Source organism: Diceros bicornis, chromosome 36 (genome assembly GCF_020826845.1).
Source record: "Diceros bicornis minor isolate mBicDic1 chromosome 36, mDicBic1.mat.cur, whole genome shotgun sequence".
NCBI classification, from domain to species: domain Eukaryota; kingdom Metazoa; phylum Chordata; class Mammalia; order Perissodactyla; family Rhinocerotidae; genus Diceros; species Diceros bicornis.
Window position 1 is genome coordinate 32,198,304 of NC_080775.1, and position 16,242 is coordinate 32,214,545.

General features: G+C 38.5%; 1 protein-coding gene across 17 annotated transcripts in view; it reads right to left on the reverse strand.

Moving 5' to 3' along the window:
- Nucleotides 1–16,242, reverse strand: part of PARD3 (par-3 family cell polarity regulator) — a 624,264-nt gene that overhangs the window by 188,609 nt on the left and 419,413 nt on the right. For all 17 annotated transcript variants that reach the window (XM_058532758.1, XM_058532762.1, XM_058532761.1 and 14 more), the window contains 2 exons: nt 15,752–15,979; nt 1,042–1,273 (listed from right to left, as the gene is read on the reverse strand). In XM_058532758.1, coding sequence (XP_058388741.1) covers nt 1,042–1,273; nt 15,752–15,979 — 460 coding nt within the window. The remainder of the gene's footprint in view (nt 1–1,041; nt 1,274–15,751; nt 15,980–16,242) is intronic.

Here is a 16,242-nt window from a genome sequence, read left to right on the forward strand (position 1 = left end):
TGACCTCCTCCACGCACTTGGCTTCATCAGACATCTACAGAACACATCTGTTGTGTTGTGTAGCCTGCAGGCTGGGCCATGAGTCCTTGACTTAGAGGCTTGACTTATCTATAACTCCCTGAGTTATTGAGGGCAACCTCAGGACCATAAATCAAGGAATTCTATGAAAATAAAAACTCGTTCACATTTGGCAATTAAAAGAAAGTTGAAAGGAAAGGATTCATAATGCAGGATAATGACTTTTTGCAGAGTCAAGTGGCTATGCTGTATGTTTTCCATTTTAAACCATCATCTTGATATGTTTAGGGGTTTAATTTATGGAACAATCAAGCATTCTTTATATTTAACATTAAATACCTGAATATTATAAATCACCTCAGATGAACATTTATGGGGGAGTTTCACTGCAACTTCTGAAGAACTTGTCACTTTTATTGTCTAGCAATGATTTGTAAAAAATGATATGCTAAGTAATCCTAGAATATAATTTAGGGACACAAAAACAACTGTCAGGAAACAGCCTGAGACTACGTTTAATGAAATCTTTACAGACTGAAGTAATAAGTATTAAATTAATCAACACAGCTTAATTGAAGCTCTATTTGTAACATTTTTTATTAGACTTGTTATTAATGAACCTTTAAATGCTACCACTAACTTGAGCTCTACGTTAAATTTAAATAATGAACCATTGTTCACACACACAAAAGAACAAACACTGCTTTAATAGTCCTTTGTCTTCATGGGGCTTTTACCCTTACACACAGCTGAGAGAGACTGGTCTCTCCTTCCTCTCAACAGTTATTTACATGGTTGGCAAGATATCGTCTTTAAGGCTGCTAAAATGGTCTGAAATAACTCAGGTGAAATCCCTGAGAAAGTAAAAGTGCAGGAGCTAAGACTGGAAATTAGAAAAGAATTTTGGTTGACCTCAAAGATAATATTTTCAAATGTGTGCTTCTAGTATTTTTTGTTAACCTGACACTCACACGTTTCCGGATGATTGGGTATGGGTTTGGGTTTGGGTTGGTGAACACTTACCTGAACATGTCTCCCAAACCCTTGAGCATTCCCTTCTTGGCTTTCATTTTATCCTTTTCCTTCTCTCTCTCTTTCTTTTTCTCTTTTCCAGTTTTATCCTTTCTCCTCTCAGTCTTATCACCTTTCTCTTGGTTTCCATTCATTTGTCTCTCCAGAGAATGTGAAGGCTGGTCGCTGGCTGTGGATACAGACTCTCTCCCTGATCGTGAACTCTCCTCTGTGTCTTCTTCCACTTCGGAGGAAAAAAAAAAAAAAAAGATAAGGACTACAGTGAACCAAAGGAACAAAAAGAAGGAGGTCAACATATATGTGAGGATTTTACTTTTCTACATTTTCTACAGTCGTAAGGCCCTGCCACCTGCCATCAACATGGACTGCAATGCTGTTTACTTTTGAATAGAATTAGAACGGAATCCATGATGTGGGTGATTACTACGCACATGTGTCTCCCTAGGTGAAGAGGATGTGCCAATAGTAAGAGAGAAGCAGCTTCCTAGCCGGACGCTGATTCACTCGTGGTAACACCCTCCTTGACACAGAGCATGCACTGGTGGCGGGATGAGCAGGCCCTCCTCACACAGCGCAAACCCCTCAGGGTCCTGTGCACTATATTTGCAAAATGAAAAGAACACAAGCAGTCCCTCCCTAAGTGCCTGCTTTCCTCTTAGGTAAGGACAGTGTAGGCCCACTCTAGCTCCTCATTAATTTGTTAAGCTGGGCTATTCACTAATAAGCAAACCAATGTCAGCACGAGGATGTCTATCCTCAGGCTCCCAAATATGTCCACGTGTCATTTCTGCACACAGAAGACTGGGTCTTCAAAGCCTCTGTAACTTCTCCTTATATTGTCATTATATAAGGCGAACATCATAAGTAAATGCCACTATGGGTTCTAATCCGAAATAATTTTGCACATCCATCTACACAACGGCAGGTGAACAGAGGCAGATGGAGCCATGAAAATGTGTAAATCAATAACCTCACACTCCTCTGAACTTTGCAGATGAAAGAGCTACTTACTAATAACAACATTCTGCCCTTTGAACCAACACCTAGTGAGCATATGGTCGAAGGGCACCTCAACACCCCCAACTTCTTACATTTGAAAGAATGACAAGTAACTAGAGTAAGTTTGCACCTACCAAAAGAATTTTTTTTTTTATAATTTTATTTATTTATTTTTTTCCCCCAAAGCCCCAGTAGATAGTTGTATGTCATAGCTGCACATCCTTCCAGTTGCTGCATGTGGGACGCGGCCACGCTGGATAAGCAGTGCGTCGGTGCACGCCCGGGACCCGAACCCAGGCCACCAGCATCGGAGCGCGCGCACCCAACCGCTAAGCCACGGGGCCGGCCCATACCAAAAGAATTTTAAGAATTTCTATATTAAGTAAGAAACAAAAGATGCATATGTTAGCCATTCTCACAAATCTTTTCAGAGATTGGTTGCCTAAGGTTTTCTTCTAAATATCATAAGAATTATTGGGGCTTCAGGTTACTCCTTGAATTCTAAGATTATTTTTTTTTTCTGCATCAACAAATAAACTATGAATCAGTGTTATGGAGCTCACTTTTAACACAGAACCAAACAGAACAGTTAACCCTCTTCCAATCTTTCACAAAGAACTGACCTCTAAATCAAGTTAATATATCTTCAAGTGAAATTCAGTCTTGCCTCTCTACCAGCAAGGGGCACCTGAGTTAGCAATACACAATATCAAGAGTATAATAAGACCAGCTAAAACAATCTCCGTATCTTAGTGTTCTGCTATTAAACCCTCACAAGTATGAGAAGAAACTATCAAACGATGGTGTGACCATAGCCAAGTAATACAGTTTTAAAAAAATGCCAGCTATTTAGCATAAATACAAAAAAAGGTGTAGAATTCTTTTTTGTTGACACATTTGGTTAAAAACAAGAGCCAACGTATTTCCCAACCCAGCAGGTCATGCCTTAGGAACAGCCAAAGAATAAAAACGTCACCGTGTCTAAATCCAGAAGGTAATCCGCAAGGTATTTTGGAGGTCATTTAGACCAACTTCTTCCGTTTCTTGCTGAGGAAACAGAGAGGTTTGGGGCCAGCCCACTCCCAGTCTCGGGCTCCTTCTACTATTATATTCTGTACAGTTGTACTTCAGCAAGACCTTCATGCATTTCTTTGATCAACTCTGTTTGTGACTGCTCAATTCCACGCTTCATACAGCGTGCATTTGGGTAATCTATCATCCAGTCACTGCACAGTCTGCCCAGAAGATAATTCCAGCCGTCAGCATTGCATTTCAGAAACCTATTGTCAATCCTGTGTGGTCATTTAATGCTGTGACTTGTGGCTCATATTGATGAAATCACTCAAGAAGCTGGGTCAAATGTGCACAGTGACTTTAGGACTGGCTAGCAACTGTCAGGAGAGAGGGAGAATCTCCCTCTGCCTTTTTCCTTAAGGTTCTTATGGCTGGCCAAATAATTAACAAGACAGGTTAGCAGGAGAAAATAATACCAAATTTAATAACATGTATACATGGGAGAAAGCAGGGACACTGCATTTCTCAACACGATAGCAGAAATTTTCGTCTTAAATACCGTCTTCACCTAAAGACACAGGAGGATGTTGGGGATGGGAGGTGTCAGTTACAGGAGATTACCACTAAAGCACTGTAAACAAGAGCAAGGTTATTATGCAGATTTAAGGCCTCACCTTTTACATTGATAAGTTTCTAGAAATGAGGTCATCCCTCTTCCCAATAGAGAGAGGGAGATACCTTTACAAATGGAGATTTCCCTTATAAATGTAAATGTTTGTCTGGCAACTCCTCGAAGGGCCATCCAGAGAATGTGGCCAGAGAGACAGAATTTCTGATAAGATGGGCTTGTTGGTGCCTTTTCTATTGTAACATCTATTTTACATTATATTACAGCCATCAGATAGAAGATCTGTTCCAGGAAGGAGTTACTATGTCAAATTCTTTAGGCATTTAGTGGGGGAGGTCAAATGTCCTCAGAGAAAACAACTAAGGTAAAGAGATAGATTTCAGGGTGGCCAAATCTTGATCTCCCACACAACCATACAAATGACTTTAGAAAGGTTGGTCCCCCTCTGTACTGGGTTATCTAATTGTGAGCCACTCTCTTCCTCTAAGGGACACACCACCTTTTAAAAAAATTGCTTCTTTTCCTCTCTGTCAATTAATATATAAATAGGAATTGTGCAGGTTTATTAGAGGAAGCCAGTTACAACTTTCAGATGAGGCTTGCTAGTGAAAATCCATAGCTTTAAAATGAAGGCTGTAATTTTTCATGGTCTACACAAAGCAGGGAAAGAATATCCTGGCCTACTGGCCCAATGGCTAGCCTTTTCAAATGAGAGCTCCCCAAGAGAAATATAGCTTAAGCAGGTTTGCAGCACCTTGTCTAACACCCTTGAACACGGCTGAGCTCCAACTGATTGCAAACCACTGCTTCAACCTTGTGGGAAATGAGTATGGCCTCAACTTTGAGATAATCGACCAAATAATTATAAAAACTCAAAAGAGTTTTCGGGAGCTATGAAACCTAGATCTGTTGGTATACTCAAGCTAGATAAATGGATGCTAGTGAATTTCCTAAAGTTCGCACATGCAAGACTCTTTTTACCTATACTTCCATAGCTTTATGTACAAACTGCTATAATCACATTTTTCATACATTGTGATTACATGTCTGTCTCTGGTTCTCTAAAATGAGGACTGCCGGGCAGACAGCAGCCACTTATAAACAGTGATTTAAATGAAAGACTACTGGTAAACCTGACTCATGACTTGATCCCAACCAACCAAACTTTTATCCAATCTCTGGGTATCATCATTCCTCTGGCTTCAGAACAATGCCTACTCTCCTCTAATTAAGTCTGACAAAACCAGCCACACCCAACTACAGTGACACCAGGAATGTGCACTGTACTTGGTTGAGCTTTAGTCAGTTTCTGACTATATTTTAATGCTATTATTGTTAGTGCCATACGTATCATCTAATGGATTTTATAACCCTCGACAATGTCTGAAACTATAAACAAAAAAACGAGCTCAATAAATGTAAATGACTTAGTCTTCCACAGCAACCATTATCATAAATCATGAATGGAACTATCAATAGCAATTCTGCTAGTTTTCTGCCTAATAGTTTTGGCAGAAGGACAAGGGGCATATGTCTGCTCTTGGCTCCGTAACAGGAGAAAGGCAGTGCCTTCACAACTAACTATACGCTGAAGTCGTATTTGTTGCCAATTCTTTTCATATTCACAATAATTTCCCACTCTATGTAATACAACTTATTTTCTAAATTGGGTGAAACAGAGAAAATTAGTATTAAATAATTTATTAATTTTGGGTTTTGTAACCTCATTTTATAAAATCAAAAATCCTAGCTTAGTTTCCTGCCCCAAGCAAGTGGACTGTTTTAAAAGGATACTTGCACAATTGAGAATTCTTTATGTTTATTCTGAACATTCTAATTTAGATAATACATTATCATAGAAACTCTTCTAGGGGTGGACTGATTTAACTAATCCCCTGAATGCCAACTAATTAAAAATATTTAGCAATATGTGGCTTCATATGTACAAACATAAGATGTTCTTTTAGAGTATCACATTATATATGCTTCAAACTCTAAAACTATTTGATAGAAAAAATAAGAATCTCTCACTTTACCCTGTCCCTAAGCAGAATTACTGTAGTTTTAAAAAGTTTAAATAAATTGGTTACACCTGTTTAATTTTAAAATATGTATATATTCAAGGTCACTGATATACTAGTCAGATATTTTTTTTTAAGTTTTAAAACCAATCTTTGTACAGTGGGTTTTATGTATCTTTATAATAAGGTACATAAAATATTTTCATTCCCTTAAACTAAGAAAATTTTTAAAAATCATATTAACAGTTTTTCAAGTAAGAGAAGTACTGGTACTATATTAGCAATAAATGGCTTGATCTATTGTGTTCATACAGTAAATTATAATGCAAGAACTAATCATAAACCTGCATTTAGATAATTTACTATTTAAATGCTACATAAATTTGACATCTATTTCTCTTTAATTTTGCTCATCTTTACAGACTATTTGCTTTCCTTTTGCAGATAGCCCACACAAAGAAAGATGATTATCTCCTTCCAAACAAATAGAAATTTCTATTTTTGACTAACATTTCTGCCTGTTTTAACATGCTCTATACACCGAACTATCAGCTACTTTCCCACATAATTACCTATAAAAGACAGATACTTTCAAGTTTCTCTTTTTAAAGAAGGTATAACACGAAGCTGCCTATTTCTCTTTAATGCAGCACAGTCATTCCGCAATTAAGACATACCTAATTACCATGTTTTCAACAGATGCAAATGTAGCTCAATTAAAATTCTGGTCCATGTTACAAATTAAGCTACTCAATTCTGCAAGGTATCACATTAGGACTGGGTCACAAAGAAGTTTGGAAAAGATTGGGCACTTATATGTTAATGATTATGGAGAAAATGACCTTAGGTTTCAATTCAAACTCAAAGTTAGGCAGCTTCTGCCATAAATAAATATTTCTATCTAGTCACCACAAACATTTTACTGTCAAAAGTTGACTGTAACCCACGTGGTCATTAGAGTCTTTTACTTTTCAATGAAAAGTGGTGCTACTGTTGATACTGCAATGATCTCTGTTGGTTGCTTATCCAAAATCCATCTCTCCCTTTCTTCTTCCTAATGGAGCTCTGACCATGGTCAGGAATGCAATCTACCTCCAAGGGGTGAATTCATTATTAGATTTATACCAACCTATGGGTAGAATGCCCCTATTGACTTATTAGTTCAATGTTCTTAGTTCAAGAATGGCCCCATCAGCCTGAATGGACATAGTCCATGCTTGGGGAGCTGTCTCACTCCCTTCTGCTGGATCTGAATAAGAAAGTAAAAGGCCTCTGAGCCCTGCCATTACCCTCCGGATAAGCCGAATTGTGGACACCACAGCAGAGGGGTAGAAGGATGTTGGGTCTTTGATAACACTACTAGGCTATGGAATCAATAATCTCCGAAGATTCCCCACTCTAGAACGCAGTTATATAAACGGTGTGTTTCCTTATGGTTTGAGCTGTTCTGAGTTGGATTTTCCATAAACGAAGCTGAAAGCATCCTAATAGGTACATTGTATAAATCAAACTTCAGAGGTGCTGTGGAACATCTGCAGTGCCATGTATCACAAATGTAAGGTCTAGCAGTTAAGGTCATTCTAGGCAGCTCTGACAATTTTACTAGAATTCAATTTTTTCAGACTTGTTACTACAGTTAAATGAATTGTTCAATAGGTATAAATAGAGAAACACAAAACAAAAATGATAATATTCTTATTCACCAGTAAACAAGTACTCTCCTCTGAGGGCACAGCCCAAAGAAGCACCATTAAATATTTGTTGAGTGAATGACAGAATGATTGAACAAAAAGCCAATCATACGAAAAACTATTCTTTATTGCTCCCTATTTATAAAGAACTACCCTCAGTATTAGAAATATCTAATGATAGAAATACATATTCTTGGGTCTAGTGGTTAAGTTTGGTGCGCCTTGCTTCGGTGGCCTGGGTTTGGTTCCCAGGTGCGGACCTACACCACCCGTCAGCAGCCATGCTGTGGCAGCGACCCACATTCAAAATAGAGGAAGACTGGCAACAGATGTTAGCTCAGGGCGAATCTTCCTCAGCAAAAAAAAAAGAAAAAAGAAATACATATTTTTGAGTAATTTACAATTCACTTTGGAGACAAAGGATTAAACATAATAATTGTACACAGGATGACTCAGTCTTCAGAATCTATCTTCTTAAAACAAAACTTAAAATGAGAAAGTTAAAATGAGACATCAGTAATGGAAAATTTCAGTAGACTTAGGAAATCTACTGACCATGCCCAATTTCTACTGATTAAAGTTAGGTAAAAAAACAATGTAATAAAAATACATGAGGACTGGACTCCCAGGCACTGCAAAGTCCTCTGTAGGATTTGAGAACTTGGGGGACATAAATATTATTTTTGTTTCTTATTTTAGTTGAATATTTTTGACTTTGGAAAAGGAACTAAGATGTAGGAAATGAACAGCTAGCGATACAGATGGTGTCGAATAACAAGTTCTGCTTCTCTGGACTCTGACTTTTAACATCAGAATGACAAGCTCTTGGCAATGAGAAAACTTAGATTTCTTAAAGCTGAAAAAAAGAAAAATCCCACACATACAAAGTTGGCAAGAAACATGAAGAATTAAGAAGCTTTAATCCTAAAATGTGCAGTGGGAATAATAACTGACACGATGAAGAACCAAGAGTATGACCGAGAAAGGAGAAAGAGAGATGAAGGCAGGTGACATTTTTCAGTGGTATTAGCACCTAGAGGAAAGTTCAAATACATGATTCCTCAGACACTCTGTTCTAAAAGTAGATTTATTTCATTTAAAAAAAAATCCTCCTAGTTTATGTTGGGCTAAGGAGTGGGTAGAGGACAAAAACAATAAGATCACTCTTCCAAAGAGTTTAAGATTTATTACCAAACACCATTCTTCACTTCTACGTTACATTTGAAACTTCTCTTTAATGATTCCCCCTAAATGAAACAGGTAAAATGCTCCTGAAGATGATGGTAGAAGGTGACCTCCATCATCCCTCCCTTCCCAAGAGAACACTACAGAACAAGTACCGTGAGGGTCCCACCCTCAATTTTCTGAACCCTTGCAAATTCGCTTTCGGTGTCCAGTTGATTTTTACTTCCAAATGATGGTCCTCAATGGATAGTGTTTCCTGTTCATGGGGACAATGTATAGTGAAGCTAAAGGTTTTCCTTTCAACAGACCAAATAGACTGGTTACACAATTGAAATGGAACTCATAAACCCCGCTGTTGGAATTGCCATTAAAAATTTTAAACAAGGAGTGAGCTTGGTGTCAAATGTATGTTTTGTTTTTTTTTAAAGATTTTATTTATTTATTTTTCCCCCAAAGCCCAAGTAGATTGTTGTATGTCGTAGCTGCACATCCTTCTAGTTGCTGTATGTGGGACGTGGCCTCAGCATGGCCAGAGAAGCGGTGCGTCAGTGCGCACCCTGGATCCCAACCCGGGCTGCCAGCAGCGGAGGAGCATGCGCACTTAACTGCTAAGCCATGGGGTCGGCCCTGTATGTTTTAACAATATAGAAAATATTATTAATAGTGTCAAAAAAAAGATATTCCAGGCCACTGCTCTCTTTTAAATGGAAAAACAAAAACAAAAATAACATTAAAATGTGCAAATGTTACGAAATACTGAATGGCTATAAGGCTCTATTTTGCTATTTTTTGAGAAATCAAAATGACTTGTCCCCCAAAAGCCAGTGTTCTTAACTCCCATGCCATGCAACCCATATTGGGGGGGACTCACAAAAATTTATTGATGTGGGGTAAAAAGATATTTTATACTAAAAATTCTCAGATACATTCTATATAATCAATTAGGGCTTTAGGAAGTCAAGAGAAAACTAGTTTGCTTGGGAAAAAGTTTCTTGAAGGAGGAAGAAGAGGAAGAGGAAGGAAGAAGACAGCCTAACGTACACATGAGAGGGTACTAGGAAAGTTCGGGGGCAATAAGATGATACACCTCACGGAGAGTGTCTGGTCTGGGCAAGAATGCACGAGGAAGCTTGAAGGACTTTGAGAACAGGAATGTGATTACAGAGCTTATTCAGCAAATCTAGAGATAGCAGGACCAGCTAGGAGATCCTAAGAGTAACTTCAGATACTAAATAATGAGGATTTGGGCTAGATGGGACATAAGGAGTGGAATTAGGAGATTTCATGGGGAAAAATTAAGAAAGCTTGGTAATGGAGTTGTTACACAGTGAGATGATGATTCTAAGTTTCTGAGCCTGGAAGTGCTAATGAGAAAAACCACATCATCATCATCCATCTTTATGTGTGGGACGCTAAGCGTGTAAACGCAGTTTCTTCCTTTGCTCTGGCACTGCCAAGCCTCATTACTCACCTGGATTATTGCGTTACTGTCAAAAATCTTATCTTCTTGCTACCAACACTGCTACTTACCGTCTCCTTCCCAATAACTCGTCCTCTATCCTAAGGCCGCAACAACCATATTCTTTTACTTGCAATTCTTCAAATGCTCTTTAAGGTCCTCAGTACAAAACACAAATCATTTAAACAAGGCTGTCTGTGATCTGTTCTCTGCCTACATCTTAAATCTCATTCCGCCACCATGCTCTCACCTGCACTACAACCTTAACAGAACTATGGCAGCCCAGAGATGGTCCCCACTCCATGTGCTCTTTACGTTCCCTACTCACTCAGTTGGAGACCACTCAAGTAACGGCACTTGCCTTCTCCCCACACCTCCCTTTCCACTTTAATTCCACACAGGCTGAGTGGGTACCCCACCCTTTGGTGCCATGGTAATCTGTGCACTATAATGGCCCTCAACCACACAGCTTCTCAAGTGTGAGTTTATCCATTGGGTTAAATCACCCCCTGACCCCTCAGGAACTTACAGCTTAAATATCAGATTTTAGGTGCCACAATTCATTAATACACACTTAAATACGTTAAAGTAGTTGTAGTGTAATGGGCTTTCCGGAACATTTGGAAGTTTAATATTCTAGAAAAATCTAGAAAAATATTCTATGAATCAGAAGGTATACATTCTATGACTCAGTTCCTAAGTACGATCTTAGTTAACTATTTAAAGACTTTTTCCTTATTAAAAAAATGGTTAAAATGAGGATTCTACAATTCAAACACTTCAGCTGAGACTTGTCATTTTACTTTTAGCTTAAGTTACTTTTCACTTAGAAAAAAAATGTAAGGAATAGCTTTGGCTATTTCACATGCTTACAACCATACTGCCTTCAGAAACTTCCTAAAATTTATTGAAGCTCTCATCTTAAACTGCACATGATATTTAAGTACACACATTGGCATAAAAAGATAGGAATAGTTATTCCTATTTCTAGTATTTTAGAACACATATTTTTACAGATCAACATCCAATTATCCACTAAAATAGATTAACCAAACAGGAAATCTTTTACAAAGTACTTTGATTTTGAAACCCATATCCTAAATTCTTTCACAGTAGATTTACTGTAATCTAATGGGTTTTGCTTAGGATAAAATTAGACCTAGTCTGCGTTATTTTTGCTCAAATAGGTGGCAACGAAACGTGGCTAGAAGCATGCAGAATGCTGAGAGTAGAAAATCTAAGGTATCATATGCAATATGCTATTTTGTAGCTAATATAAAAATAAAAAAAAATTCCCCTGGAAGCTCTCATATTAGCTAATTTACTAACATAAATTTAGTTCCTTCAAATCTCAAACTGCTAACCTAAGTTAAGTATACAATAGAGCAATGCTTTTTTCTTATCTCCTCATAAGAGTAGTATAAAAAAGTATGCAAGCTACTCTAAACGCAATTTGTCTCCATGTTTTCACATTTAAAATTATAAACTGGATATATCTTAAAATCAATGGGTATAATTAATAAGACAGTATTTGGTTTTGTTGTGTTTCACCTCCTCGACACCAACAAAAAGCTATTACTGATAGTAAGGCTTACAATTTGACAACTTTTAATTTAGAAAAAAATGGGACAATATATTTTTCAAAAAGAAAACAAGGCAATGCTATTGCATGCATTTTCCTGGTAGCAAGAGAAACTGATTTATTATGGGGGAGGCAGAAGCTGCTTGCTGAGAGCCAGGCGGGGTATGTAATTTGCATAGAAGAGGGAGCAGATTGTAGATGCCCTGACCTGTCAACCACAGGTAGGGCCTGGGAGATAATGGGTCCCCGAATACAAAGCTCCATCTTGATCCAGACACACACACACAAAACACGGAGAGGCCAGATGGATTAAATGAGAGACAAAAACGCTGGCTTCTGCCATCTCCGCAGGAAGAACCTAAGTGTTACAGAAGATGACAGATACCAGATACCACATGGATCCCGCCCAGCCTCCTGGGCCCATCACTGTGCCCAGGCCATGGTTTCAACACTGCGAGAAGAGGCAAGTCTGCTCGGAGCCATGCAATATAGTCACTGGGGAGGTGTTCCACCCAACTGACAAGAGCGATCAACCGTGCCTGTGCCTAAGCATCTCACTTGTAAAGAGGAAAAGGGCCACGTGAGAGCAGAAAGCAGCAGATCGGAGCAGGACGGGTGACCCTCTGTCCTCACCATCCAGCCTCGGCTCCCTCCTTCGCAACTTTTCAATGACAAGCCACTCTCCATCCCAACGTTTCCAGGGTGCACTGGCGGCAACCTTACAAGATGTCCTGCACAACATAAAGATCAGCTGCTCGGACAGTGGTCCTTTTGAGAGCCATGTTCAATAGCGATACAGCATTTTCATTTCAACTGGTGGCTGTAACTGAGCCATTCCACAGTATGAGAAAGCACCCTCTGTCACAGAGTCCCACAGCACATGGACAACAGCAGGACACTAGACACGCAGCGAGGGACAGTGCCTGCAAAGGCGAGGATGCGGGAGCACAGCCAGAAACACAAGTGTGAATTCTGGGAAGCCACGGCGACAGAAAGTATGTGGACCACGCCAGGAGAATCCACAAGCCAGACTCTGAAAAGGATGGTGTTTAGGCAACTAAAGGAAGAGCTAGCTGAGCCGACCTTCCTTCTCACAAGTGGAGCCATAAAACATCTTTTTGAGGCTAGTCATACGTAAAGGTGACAGCCTAATGACCACCAGCAGTAACAGCAGTTTTGACAGATTTTTTCTTTTTAAGAAAAATAAAGAGTTTGCTGAGGCATTGAAGGTCTAGTACATGCAGGTCCAGTATGGAATACAAACAGGAATAGCAAAATGTCACCTCCATCTGACTTACTGCATACTGAAACTCTCTCTCTCTCTCTTGCTCTCCTACACTCACAGTGGTGCTAGTGAAGCAAGAGCTCACTTACTGATGTAACAAATATTCATTGAATCCTTTGATATACCAAGCCCTGTGCTTGGTTATGCAGGAATAAAACAGACGTGGTGGTGTCTTCCTCCGTGGACCTTACAGCAGGTGAGAGAGGCAAGCAGGCAAGGATGGGATCAGATCAGTGGTAAGGGGGTACACAGAGTCGTGGAATGTTAAAACCAGAGAGGACCTCAGAAATCATCTAAACCATCACTTTTCAAACTTTTTCTGAAAAACTGTAAACTACTCTTTTTTAAAATTAAAATTTACAAAGAACCACGATGTAGTAAAAGTGATTTAAAAAACCCACAACTGCTGAGGCAGAGGAGTGGCAACAGCGAGGTGCGGGGTAAGGCTGGTGGCCTTTGCAGAATCCCACTCGCTCAGCCTCCCATTAGCTTCCTGACTCCCCCAAAACCCCTCCTGACAGACGCCACAATCACAATTGAAAATCAATGACCTGGAGGTCCAAATCTTCAGTTTTACAAATGAAGAAATTAAAGCTCAAGGATTTTAACTACTCTGACCAAAGTCTCAAATTGGTTAGAAGAATGTGGACTAGGAAGCAAGTTATCTGAATTCCAGTTCAGTGCTCACTCGACTCTATTAATACAACTTCGACAACTCAAATTACAAAAATTTGGAATTTACAATAGTTGCCTTTCTTTTGCCATATCCAAAGTTCAGCAGACTGGTCTGAAAACAAAATAAAATGAAATCAAGACTTTGGAAAGCACGGCACTTCGTGGTTGTAGGTGCACACGTCAGTGTCTGCCGGCTCCTGTCCAGAACTTCACCTTTGGTTCACAAACTGTAATTTGCCTGTTTAATTGTGTTTTTTGCCTTGATGACAGCACAATGAATAAGTTTTAATATAATATACTTAAATCTGTTATTTTCGATTTAAAAAGGAAACTATACTCATACAGAGGTAAATTTAGAAGTCCACACTGGTGGAGAACTCTGGAGGCTGTCCCCTCTCGAGTTAAGAACATGCCTTGTGTTGATATGCATTCCATCCCCTGTTGCATCTGAAATGAGTGACATATGTGAAAAAACTGCATTTTATATAAGGGAATTTAAATTATGTTTTAACCAGAACAAGAAAAAAGTTCAGAAGCATTATAAATTGTAGATGCTTAAAGAAACAAATATTGAGAGGCCAAAGTACTATTATCTCTTATTAAATATGCACCCAGGACAGACAGAGGCAAGATCTGTAAGTGATAGGGCTCCTACCCTATCAGGGCTGCACAAGGAATCCTGGTTAGGACGGAAGTAACCATCAAATACAATGGAAAAAAAACTCAAGAAGGTTGAAAGCTCATATGACTCAGGATCGTGGAGAATAGGCTTGGCAGCAAAAATAGGAAATATGTTCTTCATCTGGCAAGAATAGGATGCATATATTTGAAATCACTGGCTGGTGAAAAAACTGCCCAGATTTAGATGGAGAATTGGGGGGTGGGTAGCAATCTTCTCCCTAAGCTTTGCTTTGTATGTTACATTATGGCAGAAATATTCATCTTTCCAAACACATTATATAATTTTGCTTTAAATCTCCTCAGAATGTGATTTTTATTTAAAACTCTTCTTCCCCACCACAATCTTTGTTAGGTATATGTGATAGAAGCAGTCCACCCAAAAGTTAAATTGCAAGTAATCTACAATCCACTTAAATTACGTTTGGTCTCTGCTTTAACTTCGGGCAATGGGGTCTCCCACTTTTCTTAAACCAGTTAGATGGGTAGAGTCACAGTTGAGGTTAAAACACTAAAACGTAAATTAGTAGTTATAGACAATGAAAGCTAGCAACAATTTTTACTAGAAGGGCTCCTAAGACCTTTCTGTCTAAGTAAATACACTAGTAGAGTTTTTTCCTTATTTTTAAATTGAAAGGTTACTTTTGTACCATACATGTTTAACTATAAAGACAACTCCCTGAAGCATACATTTGTACATATTTATAAATGTTACTTTTTTTCAATATACAATGGAAAACATATTGTTCATTTATATAACCTTTGACTTTCAAGAGTCTTGGCTTAACATATTTTGCAATTTGGAAATATACACACATATACAAACATGTCTTGCTAGCTCAAGGAAAGCAAGAGTAATTCATAAAAACAAATCAAAAATATGTTTTCAAAATCATAGATTATTACATATACTCATTGGAGACATCACATTATAGACACAACCACATAGCAGTAGTTTTCAAACATTTTAGTCTCAGAATACCTTCACACCCCTAAAAATTGTTCAGGACTAGAAATAAATTTTTATATGGATTGTATCTATTAATATTTACTGAATTAAAAGGGAGAAAGTTTAAAAATATTAATTACTTTATAAAAAACAAATTTTATGTTAACAGAAATTACATTTTCACTAAAAATAACTGTATTTTCCAAAAACAATTAGTGAGAACAATGGTACTGTTTTATATTTTAGAAAATCTTTTTAATATCCAGCTAAAAAGACAGATTCTTCTCTCTCTCTGCATTCAGTCTATTGCAATATCACATGACATGTTGCCTCTAGAAAACCCCACTGTCTACTTGTGAAAGAGAGAGAGTAAAAAGGTAAATAACATCTTATTACTATTATGAAAACAGTTTAGACCTCACAGCTCCCTGTGAAGGGTCTTGGGAACCCCCAGGGTTCCCCAGAGCACACTTTAAGAACTGCTGCTTTACAGAGCTGTTTGTAACTGCTATTCTTTCAGACATTATCAACTTACACGTCTCCATGCCTTCATCATCGTCATCCATTGAAGGTTTATCATAAGACTTGTCGATGGCAGCTCTGAAGCTCTCATTGCATCCCCTGCCCCTGATTATCCGTGGCCGTGGGCGGTGGAAAGGAATATCCCCATTCAAAGTCACCTCAGCGACAGCTGTCTGCAGACTCTCTAACGAGCTTGACTTTTTCAGACCGAGGGAGGGCCCCACGTCTCTGCTGGGCGAACCTTGGAGGTTTACAAAAACAAGATGTTAGAATTAGTGGCGAAAATTACCTACCTGGATATCTACGAATTGTGGGAAACATCAGGGACACAGACAAATTATTTGCTCAATGATGAGTTCTGGAATGCAGATAGAAAAGGTATAAAAAGTAAGTAAAGCAACTAATTTTTATTTTTCCCAAATTTATATTAAATTTGGTCTATTTTCTCTATTTTCATTAGGAAAAACTCCAAGTTACTAGTTTCCATTTTTAGCTCAACAGATG